At 40.1% G+C, this 22579-nt stretch overlaps 1 protein-coding gene across 1 annotated transcript in view; it reads right to left on the bottom strand.

Moving 5' to 3' along the window:
- NXPE3 (neurexophilin and PC-esterase domain family member 3) overlaps positions 1 to 20973 on the bottom strand; it is a 37269-nt gene extending 16296 nt beyond the window's left edge. Inside the window, exons 1-2 of the mRNA XM_080803400.1 lie at positions 20685 to 20973; positions 2143 to 2897 (exon numbers count right to left, since the gene is read on the bottom strand). Of these exons, the coding sequence (XP_080659526.1) occupies positions 2143 to 2897; positions 20685 to 20777 (848 nt within the window). The 5' untranslated portion in view covers positions 20778 to 20973. The remainder of the gene's footprint in view (positions 1 to 2142; positions 2898 to 20684) is intronic.
- Positions 20974 to 22579: the final 1606 nt, after the last annotated feature.

Here is a 22579-nt window from a genome sequence, read left to right as displayed (position 1 = left end):
ACTGACAACACAACTCTAAAAGGGGAGTAACTGAGCAGTGTTCACACACTGGCAAAAAGTACACAGAACTGAAATAATCTGCTCACCATCACTGATAAAGAGCTTTCTGAGATCAAACCCAAGATAAACTAAAGCTAAAGTCCTTGCGTGCAGAGTTTTTCTCTACACTGAAGTAGCAGGAAATACATTGAGTAGTGCGCCCTCTGCTGGCCTTTTAACAGCATGGCAAGGGTCCACCAAATACGTATTTAAAACTGGTCAGACCAGGGCACCTGGGTGGCTCAGTGGGTTAAGCCTCTGCTTTCCACTCAGGTCATGATGGCTCTGCTCAGAGGGGAGCCTGCTTCCCTCTCTCTGCCTGCCTCTTTGCCTACTTGTGATCTCTCTCTGTCAAATAAATAAATAAAATCTTAAAAAAAAACAAAAACAAAAACAAAAACTGGTCAGACCAAAAGCTGACTCCAGAAGTGAAAAATCAAAGGCCTTTATTGTAGAAGCTCCTTTAGACTTCTATACCTTATGGTAGGCACTTCTCCCCCACTGAGGAAAGAGGACATAAAACAAAATTTTTTAGGGTTGCCTAGATGTACTCAACAAAACTACCCCTCTGCCAGGGAATATTTTTTTAAATTGTGTATTTCATTAAAAAATAAAAGACATTTTTACATTCTTTCAAATAATGGGACATTTTGGCCATACGCTTTCTAACTTTTTTTCCTTAGGCATGCTATTTTACTTCAGAACAACATGGGATGTCGAACAAAACATCTTAATTTGAACTGATCCCACATACATTCTATTCTGCACACTATTCCATATATTGATCATTATACTGAAAAAGTTCTATACTTTTGTTCAAAAACAAATTTGTACACAGTAAAACAAAAATTTCAAAAACTATTAATTTTAAAAATAGAGTTTGCTATGATATTCCTAGCTTACCATTCTTATCATTAAATCAACCCAGCAATGTTATCATATTCAGTCTATTTTTTTAAAGATTTTTATTTATTTATTTAATAGAGAGATATACAGTGAGAGAGGGAACACAAGCAGGAGGAGTGGTAGAGGGAGAAGCAGGCTTCCTGTGGAGCAGGGAGCCCAATGCGGGGCTCGATCCCAGGACCCCAGGATCATGACCTGAGCCAAAGGCAGATGTTTAACAACTGAGACACCCAGGCACCCCCATAGTCTTTTTTCTATCAATACATGTTTATATGATTTTAACAATTGATAATATGCCAATTAAACTTTTTTTTTTTTATTAGACATGAAGCTAAACCACTAGCCTGACTACAAGACCTCTAGTTCTTGGATGATTTTTTTATCTGTTCTGTGATTAAGTTATTTTTCTTATACAGCTCTAGATGTGCTATGTAGTTCTGAAGTAAAACATAGATATGAGGGCAAAAAAACCAAAAACTCAAGGGTAAAAAGCCTTTAATTTGAACTGGAATAAGCTCTTAGTTTCACTTTTTAAAAACCATTCACAAGGAGGCACCTGGCTGGGTTAGTGAGTCAGTGGAGCATGCAACTTGATCTCAGGGGTTCAACCCCCCATTGGGTGCAAAGATTACTTAAAAATAAAAAGAACCTATTACTCCCACAGCACCTGCTCGTTGTTCTGTGTCCCTGCCAGTGGCCCCTTTGTGTTTCCAAACTTGGTTTTATAATTACAATTCATACGTCCTAGTGACATTGTACTTTGGTGAAAATGCCTGTTTTCCAATTCTTTGATGTACATTAGATATTCTTAACAGGGCAATACACTTTGGTATTGAGGTTTTCCTTTTTCCATTTTTCTTTGAAGTAAATATACATGTATATATATATTTAGTTCTGACTTAATTCTGTTATTTATCATAAGGGGTTTAATTAATGAAGTAAAGTTGCACACCTCTGACTTAAAACACACACACAAAATAAATTAAAAAATATAAAGAGCCTAAATAAATTAAAAATAAATAAATAAAAACTATTTACAAAATACAAATATTTATTTTCTTATTCACTACCTCTCCCAAACTGGGCCAAGTTCAGAGAAATATTTGAAGGAAATAACCAAAACAAGAAAGTCTCCTAACTGGGACAAAAACAGTGGGAAAGGACCTTAAATTAGCCCCTAGAACAAGGAGCACGTACCTCTGGAAGAAAGCATTCTCTGTAGCAGTTAGAAGGCCCTTCAGGTATCCACCTTTGAAATGGTTAATTCTACTACTACATGGGAGCTTCTTTGGTTTGAAGCAGAACCAGGGTTCTCCAGTGTAGAGATCCGTAAAGTTACACAGGGGCAGATTCCCAGGAAGACACACATTGCACTCCGTGGTTTCAGAAATTCTTCCTGAACGGAAGAGACTCTTGAAATAGACCCTGTGTGGTTTCTCTTCCTGTAGGTGCTGAAGAACTCTGATCCCTTCAGTGGGGTGGACGAGAGATATGGACACTTTAACCTTGCCCGGCCAGAGCAAAGTGAAAAAGACTTTGTAAAACCCGTTCTGGTAGTCTACCACTCTGCCCACAGCCCCTGCCTGCAGCTTAGGCGAGTGGATTCTGGCCTGCAGGTAATCTCCACCATATTTCTTGGGCTTTCTTTGAAAATCCTGTACGTGAACCAGCACTTCTAGCTGGCTTCCCACCTTGAAGAAGGCTGCAGAGTTCAAGATAACAAAGTAGCTGGAAGAAGGGTCAGTGCTCTTCAGAAAGGGGACTGGACCCACATCAGGCACCTGCCATTGTAAGGCAGCCAGCAAGGAGTCCTCCTCCATGCGCTCCCGGCTAGACAGAGTCTGATGCTCATAGCCACAGTAAGGATTCCGGCTAACTCCTGTCACCTGGGAGGAAACAAACTGTCCACTACTGTCGATGAATGTGGCTGAAACAGTCTCATGGTCCAAGTACTGAAGAGAAAAAAAACACAAAAACAGAAACCACAGACAGCTATAATGAATTTCCTTATATCAACCAAATGCACCTCTGCTTCAGTTTAACTTTAATAAAACTACTTGGGATGACATTGCTTCAAAAATCAGAGTTCACTACTTTTACAGAGCTACCTTTTTATAACACAGTAAAATCAAGATGAGGAATAAAGTCATAGGGAGATCTCCACACTTCTATGAATTTTACCTCCAGGAGCTCAATCAGGTTCCCACAGTCAATATCAGTGGGGGAAAAAAACCCTCATGCTTCCAGCAGAATAAGAAGAAAAGAAACCATTTGGAAATACAACAGAGCATTCTGTTCTTGACAAGGCCTGCCCTCAAGAGAAACTATTTTACCAGAGCCTAATCTCTTGGGGTTTCATCAGCACCTAACCAAACTGGGGTAAGGGACATATCCAGGTCCAGCCCATTCTAACCATCTATCCAACTCGAGTATAGGGTGAAGACTGAGAAGAACTTTTTTTTTCCTAAAGATTTTATTTATTTATTTGACAGAGACAGAGCAAGAGAGGAAACACAAGCAAGGGGATTGGAAGAGGGAGAAGCAGGCTTCCCGCTGAGCAGGGACCCCAATTCGGGGCTTGATCACAGAACCCTGGGATCATGACCTGAGTTGAAGGCAGACATTTAATGACTGCGCCACCCAGGTGCCCCTGAGAAGCACTTCGGAAATTCACAGCCTAGTAGCAAAGGCTCACCAAAGGACTGAGACTCACTCGTAGGACTATAAAACACTTCACTTCCCCCACACCTCACCATCTCACAACTAAAAGCTTATTTATCAGAGTTCCTTTTACTCAGTACATCACATTCAGCTTTCAACAAAAAACTATAAGACATACTAAAAGACAAAAAACATAGCTTGAACACACAAATCAAACATCAGAACCAGGGGCACCTGGGTGGCTCAGTGGGTTAAGCCTCTGCCTTTGGCTCAGGTCATGATCTCAGGGTCCTGGGACTAGGCCCCGCATAGGGCTTTCTGCTCAGCAGGGAGCCTGCTTCTCCCCCCACCCCACTGCCTGCCTCTCTGCCTACTTGTGATCTCTGTCAAACAAATAAATAAAATCATAAAAAAAAAATCAGAAGCAGACTCAGATATGACAGGATCATAGGAATAATGAGACCAGTAATTTAAAACAACTATGATTAATGTGCTAAGACCTCAAAGGGAAAAAGCAGACAACATGAAAGAACAGATGGGCACTGCAAGGAGGTAGAAATTCCGAGAAAGAATGAAAAAGAAATGTCAAGAACAGAGAATCCAAAAATGGACTCTCAACTCTATGCTCAACTAATTTCAACAAAGCAGGAAAGAATAGCCAATGGAAAAAAGATGGTCTCGGGGAACCTGGGTGGTTCAGTCAGTTAGGCGTAGGCTTTCAGCTCAGGTCATGGTCCCAGGGTCCTGGGATCAAGCCCCACATCAGGCTCCCTGCTCAGCAGGGAGTCGGCTTCTCTCTCTCCTTCTGCTGCTCCCTCTGCTGTGCTCTCTCATGCTCTCTCTCTCTGTGTCAAATAAATAAATCTTTAAAAATTTTTTTTAAAAAGATGGTATCTTCAACAGATGGTGTTGGGAAAACTGGACAGCTACATGTAGAAGAACAAAACCGGACCATTCTCTTATGCCATACACTAAAATAACTTCAAAATGGATGAAAGATCTAAATGAGGCAGGAATCCATCAAAATCCTAGAGGAGAACACAAGCAGCAACCTCTTTGACCTTGGCCACCGCAGCTTCTTGCTAGAATATGTCTCTGAAGGCGAGGGAAACAAAAGCAAACATGAACTGTTGGGACTTCATCAAGATAAAAAGCTTTGTTGCACAGCAATGGAAACAGTCGACAAATCCATAAGACAACCTACCGAATGAGAGAAGATATTTGCACATCTTCAGATAAAGGACTAGTATCCAGAATCTGTAAAAAACTTATCAAACTCAACACCAAAGAATAAACAATACAATCAAGAAATGGGCAGAAGACATGTACAGTCACTTCTCCAAAGACGACATCCAAATGGCCAACAGACACATGAAAAAGTACTCAACATCACTCGGCATCAGGGAAACACGAATCAAAACCACAGTGAAATACCACCTCACACCAGCCAGAATGGCTAAAATGAACCAATCAGGAAACAACAGACATTGGCAAGGATGTGGAGAAAGGGGAACCCTCCTACACTGTTGGGAATGCAAGCCAGTGCAGCCACTCTGGAAAACAGTACGGATATTCCTCAAAAAGATGAAAATAGAGCCACCTTATAAGCCAGCAATTGCACTAATAGGTATTTATCCAAAGCCTACAAACAGTGATCCAAAGAGGCATCTGCACCCCAATATTTATAGTTAACAATGTCCACAAAAGCCAATCTATAGAAATACCCATCGACAAATGAACAGATAAGGAAGATGTGGTATGTATGTATAATGGAATATTACTCAGCCATAAAAAATGAAATCTTAAAATTTGCAATGATGTGGATAGAACTAAAGGGTATTATGCCAGGCGAAATAAGTTAATCAGAGAAAGACAATTATATGATTTCACTCATATATGTAATTTAAGAAACAAAACAGAGGATCAAAGAGAAAGGAGGGGAAAATAAAGATGAAATCAGAGAGGGAGACAAACCATGAGAGACTCTTAAGGAAACAAACTGAGGGTTGCTGGAGAGGAGGTGGGTAGGGGGTTGGTGTAACTGGGTGATGGGCATTAAGGAGGGCAGTTGATGTAATGAGCACTGGGTGTTACATGCAACTGATGAATCACTGAACTCTACCTCTGAAACTAATAATACACAGTATGCTAATGACTTGAATTTAAATTAAATAAAATAAAATTTAAAAACCCTACCAAAAAAAAAAAAAAAAGGAAAAAGGAAATGCCAGGCAAAGCAGAGAGGATTTTTAAGGAGAAAAAATACTCTGTATGATTACTATAATGATGGACAGATGTCATTATACATTTGTCTAAACCTATAGAATATACAATACCAACAGAAAACCTAGGGTTGGTGCACTGTGGCCCTTGGATGATCATGGCAGGTCAAGGTAGGTTTTTCCTTGGTTAAAAAAATGTACCATTCCAGGGGCGCCTGGTTGGCTCAGTCATTAAGCATCTCCCTTGGGCTCAGGTCATGATCCCGTGGTCTTGGGATCCAGCCAGCATGGGGCTCCCTGCTCAGCAGGGAGCCGGTTTCTCCCTCTATAAGTACCCACTGCTCCCCCTAGTTGTGCTCCCTTGCTTTCTCTCCCTGTCAAATAAATAAATAAAATCTTAAAAAAAGAAAATGTACCATTCTGGTGAATAATGATAATGATGGGAGAGGCTAAGATGTAAAGGGGCCAAGAGTATATGGGAAATCTCTGTAATCTTCCTACTATATTGTAAGCCCTGGTAGTTGCTTTTGTTGGGCTTTTTTTTTTTCCCTTTGTAATCCAAGTGCCTGAATTTTGACCTCAATTTTGATTGCCAAGGCATGCACTTCAAAGTATCCACTTCTAAGACCGCTATCTCTGGAAAAAAACAATGCCAGCCACAAGACTAAAGAGTCAGGTCACCACCTCCCCCAACAGGCTCCTTTGCTTTAGAGATCTTGGTAGATTTAGATAAGTGACCATTTTCTATGTTCTAAATTCCACTTTTATGTTTTAAATTCACCAATAAAGAGTGAAGCTGTGAAACTCCAGGCTCCTGTCCTTAGATTCCCCCCAAAACAGCAGAACCCCAGGTCCACACTCTTTATCTCCTTCTCTACCCATGACCTCACTGTGTTGCCCCAGGTGTGCTGTATACCCTCCAGAACCTATGAATAATAAAACTTGTTGTTGTTTTTCAAAGTTTCCTGCTTGCAGTCATAGTAAGAACCACAAGAGCCAGTCCAGCAACAACAGTGGTAATTGAGAGACTGAGATCAGCACAAAACATTTCCTGTCAATTTTGCTTTAAGCATACGAAAGACTCATTTTAGACCTAAAGACACCTGCAGATTGAGAATAAGGGGGTAGAGGTAGATGCAAATATATATCAACAGAAAATTCAGTCCGAGTAGCAATTCTTTATTGGAAAAAGTAGACTTTCTTGTTCTCGTTTTGTTTGTTGTTGCTGTTTTTTAAAAGCAGGCTCCATGCCCAGCACTGAGCCCACTGTGAGGGCTGAACTCAGGATCCTGAGATCGAGACCTGAACTGAGATCAAGAGTCAGTCACTAAACAGACTGAGCCACCCAAACACCCTGGTTCTTGTATTGTTTTTCTTTGTGTGGTACCAGGGTAATACTGGCCTCATGAAATGATTTTGAATGTGTACCCTCTATTCCATTATTGGTAACTTTTTTTTTAAAAGATTTCATTTATTTATTTGAGAGAGAGAGACACAGCGAGGGAGGGAACACAAGCAGGGGGAGTGGAAGAGGGAGAAGCAGGCTTCCCACTGAGCAGGGAACCCGATGCAGGGCTCAATGCCGGGACCCTGGGACCATGACCTGAGCTGAAGGCAGACGCTTAACGACTGAGCCACCCAAGTGCCCCTATTGGTAACATTTGGATGAAGACTGTCATTTATTACGTATTTTAATGTTTGGTAGAATTCACCAATGAAACCATGGGTCTTGGGCTTTTCTGTGCTGGGAGATTTTTGATTCCTAATTCAATATTCATTCTTATTATTGGTCTAAGAAGATTTCCTATCTCTTGGATTCAAGATTCATGATTCAATCTTGGTGACTTCTGGGTTTTTAGGATTTATCTGAGTTTTTTTCTAAGTTATCTGATTTTTTTGTATATAATTGTTTATAGTAATCTGTTACCACACAATGTGTTTCTGTGGGTATCTGTTGTATTGTTTTCTCTTCCATTTCTCATTTTGGTTTTTGAGTCTTCTGTTTCTTCTTAATGTAATTAAACTATTGCCAATATATATATTTTTTAAACGGATCATTACTTTCAATATTATATTATTATTTATTCTTGTCTCTATTTATTTGTTTCTGATTTTTTTTGTTTCCTTCTCTACTAAATATTAGGTAAGTTTCTTCTTTTTCTAGTTCCTTGAGGTGTAAAGTTGTTTATTTCAACTTTTTTTTTATTTTTATGCTCTGTATTTTTATTTTTTTACAGATTTTATTTATTTATTTGACAGAGAGAGAGAGTACACAAGCAGGGGGAGCAGCAGACAGAGGGATGGGGAAAAGCAGGCTCCCACTGAGCAGAGAGCCCCACATGGGGCTTGATCCCAGGACACTGGGATCATGACCTGAGCCAAAGGTAGACACTTAACTAACAGAGCCACCCAGGCATCCCTTTTTTTTTTTGTTTAAGACTTTATTTATTTGAGGGGCTTCTGGGTGGCTCAGTGGGTTAAACCTCTGCCTTCAGCTCAGGTCACGATCTCAGGGTTCTGGGATCAAGCCCTCTGTTGGGCTCTCTGCTCAGCGGGGAGCCTGCTTCTCCCTCTCTCTCTCTGCCTGCCTCTCTGCCTACTTGTGATCTCTGTCTGCCAAACAAATAAATATTTTTTAAAAATTCATTTATTTGAGAAACAGAGTGCACGAGTTGGGGGGAGGGGCAGAGGGAGAAGCAGACTGCCCCCTGAGCAGGGAGCCTGACATGGGGCTCAATCCCAGGACACTGGGATCATGACCTGAGCCGGAGTGAAACACTTAACTGACTGAGCCACCCAGGTGCCCCTCAAATTTTTTTCTTAATACAAACACTTATAGCACAAATTTCACTCTAACATCTGCTTTTGCTTCATTCCATAGGTTTTGGAATATTGTCTTTTCCTTTTGTTTTGAGATAAATTTTGATTTGCTAATTGCTTTCTTATAAGGTCAATTGCAGTAGTATAGTGCTTAATATTTACATATTAAATATTTAATATTTATAGTGTAGATTTTTCAGCTTTATTTTATTGTTGATCTTTAGTTTTGTACCACTGTGGTTAAATAATATACTTGGCTGCCTCTCTGCCTACTTGTGATCTCTGTCTGTCAAATAAATAAATAAATAAAATCTTTAAAAAAATATATATATATATACTTGGTATGATTTCAGTCTCCATAAATTTTAATATTTGTTATGTCTCTTTTTATGATTTAACCAGGGTATTCTTCTGTATGTACTTGAAGAAAATGTGTATCCTATTTTTCTTGGATGAAATGTTTTATATATATCTTTTATAACCATGTCTTCTGAAATATGCTTTAAATTCTTGCTGAAAAAAAAAATAACTTTAATGAAGGTACTTGTTTAAAATAAAGCATATCAGAAGACAGGTGTGGTGATGGGTGAAACACCTGGAAGGGATAAGAGAGTACATTTATGATGATGAGCTGAGTAATTATGTATAGAATTGTTGAGTCACTATATTGTACACCTGAAACTAATATAACACTGTATGTTAACTACACTGGAATTAAACCAAAAAACTTAATAATAAAAAAAAATTTGCTTTTTTTTTTAATATTTTTTATTTATTTATTTGACAGAGAGAGATCACAAGTAAGTAGAGAGGCAGGCAGAGAGGAGAGGGAAGCAGGCTCCCCACCAAGCAGAGAGCCCAGGATCATGACCTGGGATCATGACCTGGGATCATGACCTGAGCCAAAGGCAGAGACTTTAACCCACTGAGCCACTCAGGTGCCCCAAAATTTCACTTTAAATGTAAAACTTTTCTAAAAAATTATTTGGGGCCTCTGGCTGGTTCAGCTGGTATAGAGCATGCAACTCTTGATATCAGGGTTGTGAGTTTGAGCCTCATGTCAGGTGTAGAGATCACTTAAAAATAAAAGATCTTTTTTAAAATAGTCTTTTGGGGTGCCTGCATGGCTCAGTTGATTAAGCATCTGTCTTCGGCTCAGGTCATGATCCTGGAATCCCAGGAAATATCCCCTGCATGGGGCTCCCCGCTTAGCAGGGAGTCTGCTTCTCCCTCTGCCCCCACCCTCGTCGTGGGCACTCTCTCTCTCTCTCTCTCAAATAAATAAAATCCTTAAAAAAAAAAAAAGTAATAGAGGGAACAAAAATGACTGAAAATTTTGTCTTACCAGAATTGACATCAGCATGTAACAGCCTAAGACATTCCTTTTCTGTTCCCCTTTCAACAACTCATCAGGCATCTGTCCACAAACAAAAGGGCCTTTGTGGGAGTTGTGGGGAACAGCACCAGATGCCAAGGGACTGAGGCATCTCGCCCACATGTGCATCTGATAATAGGCAGACCGACTCAGCACAGGCTGCAGAAGAGCCAGTGAACCTGCCCCAACCCCTTATGGCCACAGCCAGGGAAAATCTGAAGATCCCAATGAATGAAATAGAATGGGTGGAAATCCAGCTTTCCCTAGAGCAGGAGATTCCAGCATGCCCCTGGTGGTGCAGTGGAATGGTAATCAGAAACTCTGCTGGTGCTGTCCCTCCCCAACACAACACAGTGCAGATAAACTCTCACAGCACCCTCTCCCAAGCAGGAAAAGGAGAGTGGGAGTTAATGCCCAGCCATCCCTGTTGAGATGCCAGTGGGGAAACCCATTTCTCTCCTGCAGCACCCAGAGTACTTAGGCTGGACCTCTATGACTGGTGGGAGGGAGAAGATCAGGAAAAAGGCAAATGAGAATATCAAAGGGCATTGAAGGGATGCAGTTCCTGCTGACTGTGCTGAAAACTTAAGCAGGAAGCTGGTCCATAAGCCTATGGGAGAACCTCACCTGACAATCTCCCCACCGAGCCCACGAGCACCCCAACACCCTGAGTACAAAACTCACACCTCCTCTGACTCTGCAACAGCTCCTGGCATACACTTCCCAGGTAAGGTGGCAAGTGTAAGCCTGATAAATGAGTGCTATCAGAAAAACAGACTAATATCTATCAGCAAAGAAGAAACCAGAAACTTGAGTTACAGTGCCACTTTCTAGAAAACAAAAGAAGTTAACAGCAGCTAGCCTGGTGGTTTATAAGACTCAGAGAAGAGAGAAGAACTTAAGAATTGTGTCACATGAAGAAGCGAAAATGTGGCGAAGACATAGCCACATAAGGAGAAGAAAACCCCAGATAATAAAGGACCAACAGTCTACCCCATTTGAAGGTGACTAGCAAAGATTTGAGGAAGTATCTGCTACCTTAAAGGCAAAAAGAGCAATGCAAACCTAAAAGAACATGAAAAATCCAGGAAATACATCATCACCAAAAGATAACAATAATCTTCCAATAACCTAACTCAAAGGCACAGAATTTAACAAGCTACCGGATAAAGAATTCAAAATAGCTGGTTAAGGAAACTCAACAATTCAACCAAGTACATCAGCAAAATGAGAAATCTACAAAGAGAGAGAAATCATAAAAAAGAGGCAAACAGAAATGCAATGAATGCAATGAAAAAAGCCATAGAGAGCATCTCTATGTAGAGGAGATCCAATGGAAGACATAATAAGTGAGCTGGAAAACACAAACTCTGAAATAACCTGATCAGAAATGAACAAGAAAAAGAGAATGAAAAAGAACACAGAATGCCTATATGACCTACAGGATAACATTAAATGTACAAATATTAGAATAATCAGATTTGAGAATTTCTGGCAGAGAGCCAGAAAGTTTATTTAAAAAGACAAGACAGGGGGTGCCTGGGTGGTTCAGTGGGTTAAAGCCTCTGCCTTCAGCTCAGGTCATGATCCCAGGGACCTGGGATCCAGCGGAGCGGCAGCAGCATCCGGCTCTCTGCTCAGCGGGGAGCCAGCTTCCTCCTCACTCTCTGCCTGTATCTCTGCCTACTTGTGATCTCTGTCTGTCAAATAAATAAAAATCTTTTAAAAAATAAAAAATATATCAAAGGGCATATTCAATTTAAAATAATTCAATGCATTTTTATTTAGTAATTTTTAATAATTTATATTATATTATATATAATTACATATAGTAATTATATATAATAATTTATATTATAATTATTTTAATATTATTTAATCTAATTTATTATTTAATATTAATATTATAATTATTTTAATAATTTTATGTTTCAACTTAGCTAGGCTTCAGTCCACAGTATTCAAAGACTGATCTGGGTGTTGCTGTGAAGGTATTTTGCAGATGTGACTAAAGTCCATATCAGGGGCACCTGGGTGGCTCAGTGGGTTAAAAAAGCCTCTGCCTTCAGCTCAGGTCATGATCCCAGGGTCCTGGGATTGAGCCCCACATCGGGGGTCTCTGCTCAGCAGGGAGCCTGCTTCCTCCTCTGTCTCTCTGCCTGCCTCTCTACCTACTTGTGATCTCTGTCTGTCAAATAAATAAATAAAATCTTCAAAATAAATAAATAAATAAAAATTTAAAAAAATAAATAAAAAGATAAAAGCTGCCAACTTTCCAAACCTGGGGATACAACTGGATGACCAAGTTCACAAAGCTAATAGATCACCCAATTATCTCAATGCAGAAAGACCTTCTCCAAGACAAAATATAATAACATTGTCAAAAACAAACACAGAGAATCCTAAAAGCAGCCAGAAAAAAGACTGTAATCTGAAAGGAACACCCATTTGGCTATCAGCAAGTTTCTCAGCAGAACTCTGTGCCAGGAAAAGTGAAATGACATATTCAAAGTGTTAAAAGAAAGTGTCGACCAAAAATACTGCATCTGGCAAAGTTAGCTTCAAATATGAAGGAGAAATGAAGACTGTCTCAGACAAACAAAAGCTGAGAAAGTGCATCACCACTAGATCTGCCTTGCAAGAATGCTGAAAAGAGTTCTTCAAACTGAATGAAGACACTAATTGGTGACATGAGAACATATGAAAGTATTCTACAGAACAGTAAAGAGAAACATACAGTCAGATTTAGAAAACTAAATTGTAATTGTAGGGACGCCTGGGTGGCTCAGGCAGTTGGGCATCTGCCTTCAGCTCAGGTCATGATCCCAGGGCCCTGGGATCAAGTCCCACATCAGTAAAAGGGTAGATAGAGCTTTGTATGGTACTGAAGTTAAGTTGTTATAGGGTTAAAAGGGATAGCTTTATCTAGGATATATTTTATATAAATCCCATGGTAACCACAATGCAAAAACAGAACAGATTCACAAGAAGAAGAAAGGAAAAACAGAGCATACCACTACAGAAAAACACCACTTTATAAAAGGCATAAACAGAGGGAAAAAGAAACTATGAAAATACAAAACAATCAGAAAGTAATTAATAAGATGGCATTATTAAGTCCTTACATATCAACAAATAACTCTAAATGTAAGTGGATTGAATTCACCAAGAAAAAGGCAAATAATAGCTGAATGGATTTTTTTTTTAAAAGGAACCCCCCCCCCCCAAAAAATAGGTGGCCTAAAGGTAACTTCAGATTTAAGGACACACACAGGCTGAAAGCAAAGAGATGACAGAAGATATCCCATACAAGTAAAAACCAAAAGAAAGAGAGGTTGGTTATGCTTATATGAAACAAAATAAACTTTAAGCCAAGAACAGTAACAAGTGACAAAAAAGGTCACTATAGAATGATAAAGAGGTCAATTCATCAAGAGGATATAACAACTGTAAACATATACCAACCCAACAACAGAACACCTAAATATATTAACATATATATTAAATACTAACAGAACTGAAGGGAGAAATAGACAACAATAAAAGAATAGTAGGGGACTTCAATATTTCACTGCGAGCAATGGACAGATCATCCAGACAGAAAATCAACAAGGAAATATTGGATTTGGACCATACATGCATTATATCAAATGGACCTAACAGACATTTATAAAGTAATCCCTATAAAAATTCCAATGACATTTTTAATACAAAAAAAAAAACAGGGAAAACAAAATTTGTAAAAGACCCCAAATAACCAGAGCAATCCTAAGAAACAAGAACAAAACTAAAGGTATCATACTTCTTGTTTTCAAACTACACTACAAAATTATAGTAATCAAAATAGTATGGTACTGGCATAAATACAGAATAGAATTAAGACCCCAAAATAAAGTCCCACATATACGATCACCTAATTTTTTTAAGCAATTACTATGCCCAATGTGGGGCTGAAACTCATGACCCCAAGATCAAGAACAAGTGAGCCAGCCAGGCACCCCTAGAATCAACTAATATTTGATAAGGGAGACACAAATACTCAATGGCATAGTACTCAAAAGCATAGTCTCTTCAAAAAATGGTGTTGGAAAAACTGGACAACAAGCAGACAAATGACTAGACCCATTTCTTATATCACTCAAAATGCATTAAAGACTATGTTATAAAATCTGATATTATAAAATCCTATGGTGATAATCATATTGCAATATATAAATATCATATCAACACACTGCACACCCTAAACCTACGTGTTATATGTCATTTATCTCAATGAAAAGAAAGAAAAGAAAATTTTCCCTTATCTACTGATTGCCTATTGGGAAATATTCCATCCAGGGCGCTTGGGTGGCTCAGTCGTTGGGTGTCTGCCTTCCGCTCATGTCATGATCCCGGCATCAGGGGATTGAGCCCTGCATGTGGACTCCTGCTTGGCTGGAAGCCTGCTTCTCCCTCTCCCACTTCCCCTGCTTGTGTTCCCTCTCTCACTGTCTCTCTCTCTCTCTCTCTGTCAAATAAATAAATAACATCTTTTAAAAATTTTTAAAAAGGAAACATTCCATCCTCCTTCTCTTTTTCAGTTGTTGTAAGGATATAACAAACCATTAAGGACCAAACCATGCATGCTCATGACATACCCCCTTCTCCTTCCTACCCTGTTCCTCTCTTCCTTTCCTACTCTTACTCTTGTTCCTTGGGTAGCCATCCCAGCTATTCAAGACCAACCAATTTCAGGACACAAAATCAATATACAGAAATACTTTGGATTTCTATATACTAAAAATAAAGCAGCAAAAAGGGAAATTAAGAAAACAATCCCATTTACAATTGCACCAAAAACAATAAAATATTTAGGAATAAACTTATCCAAGGAGGTGAAAGACCTGTAATTTGAAAACTACAAAACACGATAAAAGAAATTAAAGATGACATAAACACATGAAAAGATATTCCATGCTCATGGACTGGGAGAACTAATACTGTTAATATTAGAGAACTAATACTGTCCATACTACCCAAAGCAATCCACAAATTTAATGTAATCCTTATCAAAATACCAATAGCATTTTTGACAAAACTAGAACAAATAATCCTAAAATTTGTATGGAACCATAAAAGATTCCAAACAGCCAAAGCAATCTTGAAAAAGAACAAAACTGGAGGTATCAAAGGACACCTGAGTGACTTAGTCAGTTAGGCATCTGCCTTTGGCTCAGGTCATGACCCTAGGGTCCTGGGATGGGGCCCCGTGACATCGAGCTCCCTGCTCAGTAGGGAATTTGCTTCTCTCTCTCTCTCTCTGCAACCCCCCTGCCCCACTCATTCTCTTTCACCTCTCTGTCAAATTAACAAAAAAATTGGAGCTATCAAAATCTCAGATTTCAAGATATACTACAAATTGTAGTAAGGAGAACAGTATGGTACTAGCACAAAAATAGACACATAGATCAACAGAACAGAATAAAGAGGCCAGAAATAAACCCACAATCATTTGGTCAATTAATCTTTGACAAAGGAGGCAAGAATGCGCAATGGGAAAAAGACAGTCTATTCAACAAATGGTGTTGGGAAAACTGGACAGTTACATGTAAAAGAATTAAAATGGATCACGTTCTTACACCATACAGAAAAACAAACTCAAAATGGATTAAAGACCTAAATAGGAAACCTGAAACCATAAAAAATCCTAGAAGAGAGCACAGACAGTAATTTCTCTGACATTGGCCATAGCAACATTCTTCTAGATATATTTCCTCAGGCAAGGGAAACAAAAGCAATGATAAATTATTTTTTTAAGATTTTATTTTATTTATTTGACAGATACAGATCACAAGGAGGCAGACAGGCAGGCAGAGAGAGAGAGAGAGAGGAGGAAGAAGGCTCCCTGCTGAGCAAAGAGCCCGATGTGGGGCTCGATCCCAGAACTCTGGAATCATGGCCCAAGTCGAAGGCAGAGGCTTTAAGTCACTGAGCCACCCAGGCGCCCCGCAATGATAAATTATTAGGACTACATTAAAATAAAATGATTCTTCATAGCAAAGGAAATAATCAATAAAACAAAAAGACAACCTACGCAATGGGAGAAGATATTTGCAAATGACATATCCATTTTAGTTACTATCCAAAATACATTAAGAACTTATACAACTCAATACCAAAAAAAAAAAAAAAAAAAGGCAAATAATCCAATTTAAAATGGCCAGAAGACATGAACAGACATTTTCCAAAGACATCCAGCTGGCCAGGAGACACGTGAAAACATGCTCAACGTCTCTCATCATTAGGGAAATGCAAATCAAAACCACAATGAGATATCTCCTCAAACCTGTTAGAATGGCTAAAATCAACAATGTAGGAAACAACAACAGAAGGCAAAGATGTGGAGGAAAAGGAACCTCATGCACTGTTGGTGGGAATGCAAACTTGTGCAGCCACTGTGGAAAACAGTATGGAGGTTTCTTCAAAAAGTTAAAAATAGAATTACCAGATGCCTGGGTGGCTCAGTCAGTTAAGCGGCTGCCTTCAGCTCGGATCATGATCCCAGGGGTCTGGGATCAAGTCTCGCATCGGGCTCCCTGCTCCGCAGGGAGCCTGCTTCTCCCTCTGCCTGCCGCTCTGCTTGCTTGTGCTCTCTCTCTCTCTCTTTGACAAATAAATAAAATAAAATCTTTTTAAAAAATTCAAAAAATAGAATTACCAAATGATCTAGTAACTACACTAATGGAAACTTACCTAAAGAAAATGAAAACACTAATTCAAAAAGATATATGCCCCCCTCTGTTTACTGCAGCATTATTTACAATAGCCAAGATATGGAAGCAGTCCAAGTGTCCATCCACAGAAGAATGGACAAAGAAGATGTGGTGTATATATATACAATGGAATATTACTCAGCCATAAAAAGAATGAAATCTTGCCATTTGCAACAACATGTATGGACCTAGAGAGTATAATGCTAAGTGAAGTTAGACAAAGACATAATACCATATGATTTCACTCATATGTGATATACAAGAAAAAAACAAAGAAAGAAAGAAAAAGACAAACCAAAAAAACAGACTTTTAAATATAAAGGACAAATTGGTGATTGCCAGAAGGAAGCTGGTAGGGGGATGGATAAAATAGGTGAAGGGGATTAAGAGTACATAGATTGGGATGATCAATGAATAATATATAAAATTGGTGAATCACTGTATTGTTCATTTGAAATTAATATAATACAGTCTCGGGGTGCATGGGTTGCTCAGTGGGTTAAAGCCAATCCTAGCCTATGAAAATCCAGGAGAGGTTGCTAGAAGTTTCTGGTGGATGCACACAGTCAAATCCAGACCATGCCAGTGTTCTAGTAACAGCTATCTGAATTTTAGCTGCAAATGGAAAAATTCAAGTAATCTCTTCCGAGAGTTATGAGAGAACAAACTATCTCTTAAGCTGAACATGAACAAGGACACAAGCACCTATTGCCATGACAGCATCCTAAAAACCAACCGTGAAAGAGGATGCCATGCATAAAAACTAACACAAAGGAAGGAGGGTAGAGATAAGAGACTTACAAAGAACTTACAGAGACTCCAGAGACTTACAGATAAACAGAACCTCAGCTGTGCCCAACTACCTCCTGACTCTACTATAAATGAGTAATATTCCTTAATATTAAAGTCAGCCATGGGGTGCCTGGGTGGCTCAGTGGGTTGGGCCACTGCCTTCAGCTCAGGTCGTGATCTCGGGTCCTGGGATCGAGCCCCGCATCGGGCTCTTTGCTCGGCGGGGAGTCTGCTTCTCTCTCTCTCTCTCTGCCTGCCTCTCTGCCTACTTGTGATCTTTCTCTGTCGAATAAATAAATAAAATCTTTTAAAAATAAATAAATAAAGTCAGCCAGAATCAGGTTTCTTTACTTGTAGCCAAATCCCTAACAGACTGGTATTATCTTTATAATCAGAAAAAATATATATTTAAAATACCAATGAATAAGTGGGGAAAAAAACAGGACGTGCTCAATGAGAGCTTATCAGAGAAATACTAATGATCCCTTCTACAACTTTTGCTGGATACTGCTACATACACCTCCTTCTCATATTATGTGATATTTTTAATTAAAACTGAGTCTGTACTTTTCAGGAAATGATTGGATACTCTAATCACAAGAAAAGCATCATTAGGATCAGAAGCATAGGATGGAAAGGAGATTAAGGGATGGCAGACTGCCAAGCTTCAGAGCCTTTCCTGCTCTCCATCCCCTACCCTAATCTTCTTTATCAATTTCCATCACAGTAATAAATTGAACACTTTAAAAGTCATGGCAATATTCTCAACTTGGACAAGATAACCTCTTTAGACAGGGAAAATGTTTTACTGCACTCTATCAAAAGAACTATTTGTTATTGTCAATGTCAGAATTGTCTTAATCGTTTATCACTGCCATCTATCTCCCTTCTCCCTTATTGCTGAGTTAGTCTTGATGCAGATAATTAGAGCTCTTAGTTGGCATTCAGTCTGCAAGTTCTCAAGAACTAAAGTAGGAGTACTAGGGGAATTTTCTCACATTCCTTCCTGCGATAACATCAATGATGTGGGACTCTGGCCTACCCTCTCAAGTCTTTCTCACTTTTCCTGCCTCCTCACTCAACCTAGACCCACACAAGTTTCTATTTGTATACCCAAGTTTCTATTTGTATACCCACGCTATTTAATGTGGTAACACACACACACACACACACACACACACACACACACACACACACACACTCTCTCTCTCTCACACACTCACAAAACCAATGAAGAAGAGTGCGATGCACACCCCTGGTCTTGAAAGTTACTGCCCGTCTATCATCCTGCAGGCTCAGCTCCATCTCCCAACCCTGTTCTTCCTAGACCCTGCACACAAGCCTCCAGCAAGTACCCCGCCTTCCACTTTTCACCTCCTCTACAGGCAAGAACTGCTTCAAGATCCTTCCCTCCAGCAGCAAATGCATCTACGTTGCCAACCATCACAATATTTTTCCTTCTTAAGTCAGAGGAAGGAGCACAGCTACTCCTACATAATCAATACTAAAATGATAACAAGAACACCCACAATATATGATGTCTCTCAACCTACATAAAGTTTTATGCTCCATTTGTGCTCTAGATCTCCTCTCCTTGGTCCATTAATCCTTCTCCTCTCCAGCTTCTCGATGATCACTTTACCCTCAAATTCAAAGCCCTCAGACTTCCACTTCTAGCCAAGATAAAGAAACAGTGAGATTTACCCTTCCATCTGAAACAACTTTAAAAAAAAAAAAAAAAAAATATATATATATATATATATATATATATATGTAAGAAGCAAAAGCAATGATTTTCCAGCCCTAAACATTAGACAACAAAGGACAATGATGCCTGAAAGACAGAAAACATGGGTGATCCTTTGCTTATAGCTTTGAAAGTGTTTCCAGGCTGCAGCATCGGGAGGGGATCCTGGGTAGACCCTGGTCAACTACTCAAGTTGAAGAGTCTTGAAGAGTCTTGAAGTGGCCAAGTCTTAAAAGACCAAAGTGAATACACAAGACAAAGTGGCAGGAGGAGAGATGCAGACAGAGAGAACTCAGGGGATCTGCAGAGGGTCCCTCTCAGGTACTCAGCAGAGTACTGGAGGGCCAAAGTGCATGAGGAAAACTATGGAGGCTGAAGGAAAAACCTGAAAGCATGAAAGACAACAGTAATCAGAGCTCTCAGAGGGCCAGAATGTTTGGGGACACAGACATTCCATCTATAGCAAAAGCCAATAAGCTGAGAAACACTGTAATTAAGATGGACGTGCAACCTGAGAAGTTTCACAGGCCAACAAAAGTAAAAGAGCAGCATCATTTTATCTAGAATCACTCCATAAATTTCAGTGACTTATGAGTGGCAAAGTGGGGGAGAGGGGCATACTAAGTTCCTTCCTAGTGCCAGGCACTGGAGAGGGGTCAGTAGGACACACTCCTGCCCTTGTGCGCATTCTGTAGTCTTCAGGACAGATTCATCAACTCCCTCTTCTGAGTTTTCCTTCAGTTTTTGGCCAGCAGTCCACTAAAAGGTCCCCTCCTTGGGGCGCCTTCGTGGCTCAGTGGGTTAGAGCATCTGCCTTTGGCTCAGGTCATGATCCCAGGGTCCTGGGATTGAGCCCCGCATCAGGCTCTCTGCTCAGCAGGGAGCCTGCTTCCCCCTCCCACCTCTCTCTGCCTGCTTCTCTGCCTACTTGTGATCTCTGTCAAGTAAATAAATTTTAAAAATAAATAAATAAAATAAAAGGTCCCCTCCTTGAAAAATCCCTCCTTCAACCCCCTAACAACTATAGAGTAGTCTGCTTTCCTTTCTTGACTGTATTCTTCACAATTCCTAATAATCACTTACTATTACTATATGATTATGATTATTATTTTCTCCTATGCACATTTACAATATGAGCTCTATAACCGAAGAAATCATGTCTGTCAACTTCACCACCGTGCCCTCTGTGACCAGCACAGTATATAACCACTGAAGGTACTCAAACACTTACTGAATAAGTGAAAACAAGAGCTATGACCAGGATAAGTTTTCTGATGACCAGCATTTCCTAGGCTAGTTAGCCCCAAATCCTTAGATTTGGTTCCTTTAGTCATGAAGGAGCATATGAAGTACTCATACAAAGTACTCACCTCTACCTGAGTAACATTGACGACCAGCACCACCACCATCAGCACTGCAAGCAGACAGCAGAAAAGCCGTAGTTTGAAGAAATTGAGCCACATTGTCTGTCTGTGTCTTGATCACCCATGGCCGACACCAAGCTACCTTCATTCCTCAAAACTCCATGTCTTCGTTCTTCTGATCTGCAGACGAGCTTTTAGTTGAATTTGTTTGTTTTCCGCTAGTATCATTAAGAGCTCTTTGTATGGAGGAGAGGCTAGGGTTGACTTAAGAAGCACACTTTTCTTCAGAGGACTCCTTCAAAGAGGGAAGATGAGAATACAGATCACCAACTCCAACAGCCAAGTGTGTGGTAAGAGGAAAGGTGCCACACTTCCTCTTCCTGAACCCTCTCAAAGGCCCAAAGTCATGAGGGGAAAGCAAAGAGCCACAGCGCAGTAAGATCTGTTGCGCATTCAATTTGCTCAAACCCAACCCCAGAGTTCCATACAAATATAGTGATATTTGTCCTGCAAATTTTAGGTTTTAACTTTGAGGAAGGCAAAGAAGAATGTTTTCAAACCCTTAGAATTAGAAAATTAAAGTCACTGTTAAATTTCTAGAGGTCTAAGTAGATAAAATCACTCCCCTTCCCTTATAACTCAAGTTACGTAACACTCCTAAAGTGATTGTATTTGACGAGCATTAAGAGGAAACCTGCTGATTTTATGAGGAGTTCTGCGAGACTGTGCAAACCATCCCCACCTTCTCTAGAAAACAAGGAGTGCTGGACCCCTGCACAGCAGAAGACATGAAACACCCTTTGGATGTCCAGCTCCTGAGGGAGGATGCTCCCTCAGCAGAGGAACAGGGCCCAGGAGGGAAGACACTTGCCCTGAAGATAGAGGAAAGAAAAGCTAAGCCTGACGATTAAGAGGAGACCCAACTCCCTCATCATAAGTGCTAAAGGCAGAGGACTTCAGAGCCTGCCACTCCTACCTGTTCTCACATAATGAATTCAAAATGCTCTCCCCAGCTTTTATTTTGGTATAGATAAACAGAAAAAAATACTAGTATTTTGTTTCTAGCTAGGCTCTCCATAGAGGGCAAGGTGGAGAAGTCATGGTGAAAGGCTGCATAACTATGGCACAGAGGATCTCTGACTACCTCAACTGCACCAGCTCTCCCCGAAACATTGTACTGGACCTGGCAAGCCGCCCTACTCCCTCTCTCTTTCACTCCACCTGTCTAGTCCATTCCCATGCCACAAGGATCACAACTCCTCCTCATCTCTGCCTCATAAAGGAGACAGAACTAAGCTATTCTAACTTGCTCTCTGTAAGGACCTATTTTATATTTTTATATTTTAGCAAAAGGCTTTCATTGAGGTTAAACAAAACCTTGTTGTTTAACCCTTAAACTGTCCCTGCTCCCCTTCCCCCCCAAGGGATTCACTTAAAAACAAGTCCCAGAAACCAGCTAACAGTAACAAAGCCCAGATACAAGGGTGGGTCAGGCCAGGTGGAGACATCGATCAGTGGGGGGGTTGCATACTGTCTCCCTAGCTACCAAGGAGTATGGGCCCCGCCCTTTAGGAGCCTTTTTGGCGCCAGTCCTAATCAAGGTGTAATAGGCTGGTTCAAATGTCTACTAGGGTAAATTTTAATTCAATTGGTCACCTAGCATCACTGTGGAGTTTCCTGTGTGTGTTACAACCTCATTGGTCACCTGTGCATGGCCAGGCCCCACCGCATGGCCTTTGCCCTTAAAAGCTAGTCTGTGAAACAGAGAAGGGTCGCCCTCTCTTGTAAGTGGTGCGCCCCGAACGTTCGGTCTGATTCTTGATGCTTGGCGCGAAATAAAGCTTTGCTTGACCTTCGCTTTGTATCTATCAGTCTCGCTCCTTTAATCATGGACCCGTTAT

Source organism: Martes martes, assembly GCF_963455335.1.
Source record: "Martes martes genome assembly, chromosome: 1".
NCBI classification, from domain to species: Eukaryota; Metazoa; Chordata; class Mammalia; order Carnivora; family Mustelidae; genus Martes; species Martes martes.
The sequence above is the reverse complement of the archived record's forward strand: the minus strand, read 5'-3'. Positions and strand labels throughout refer to the sequence as shown.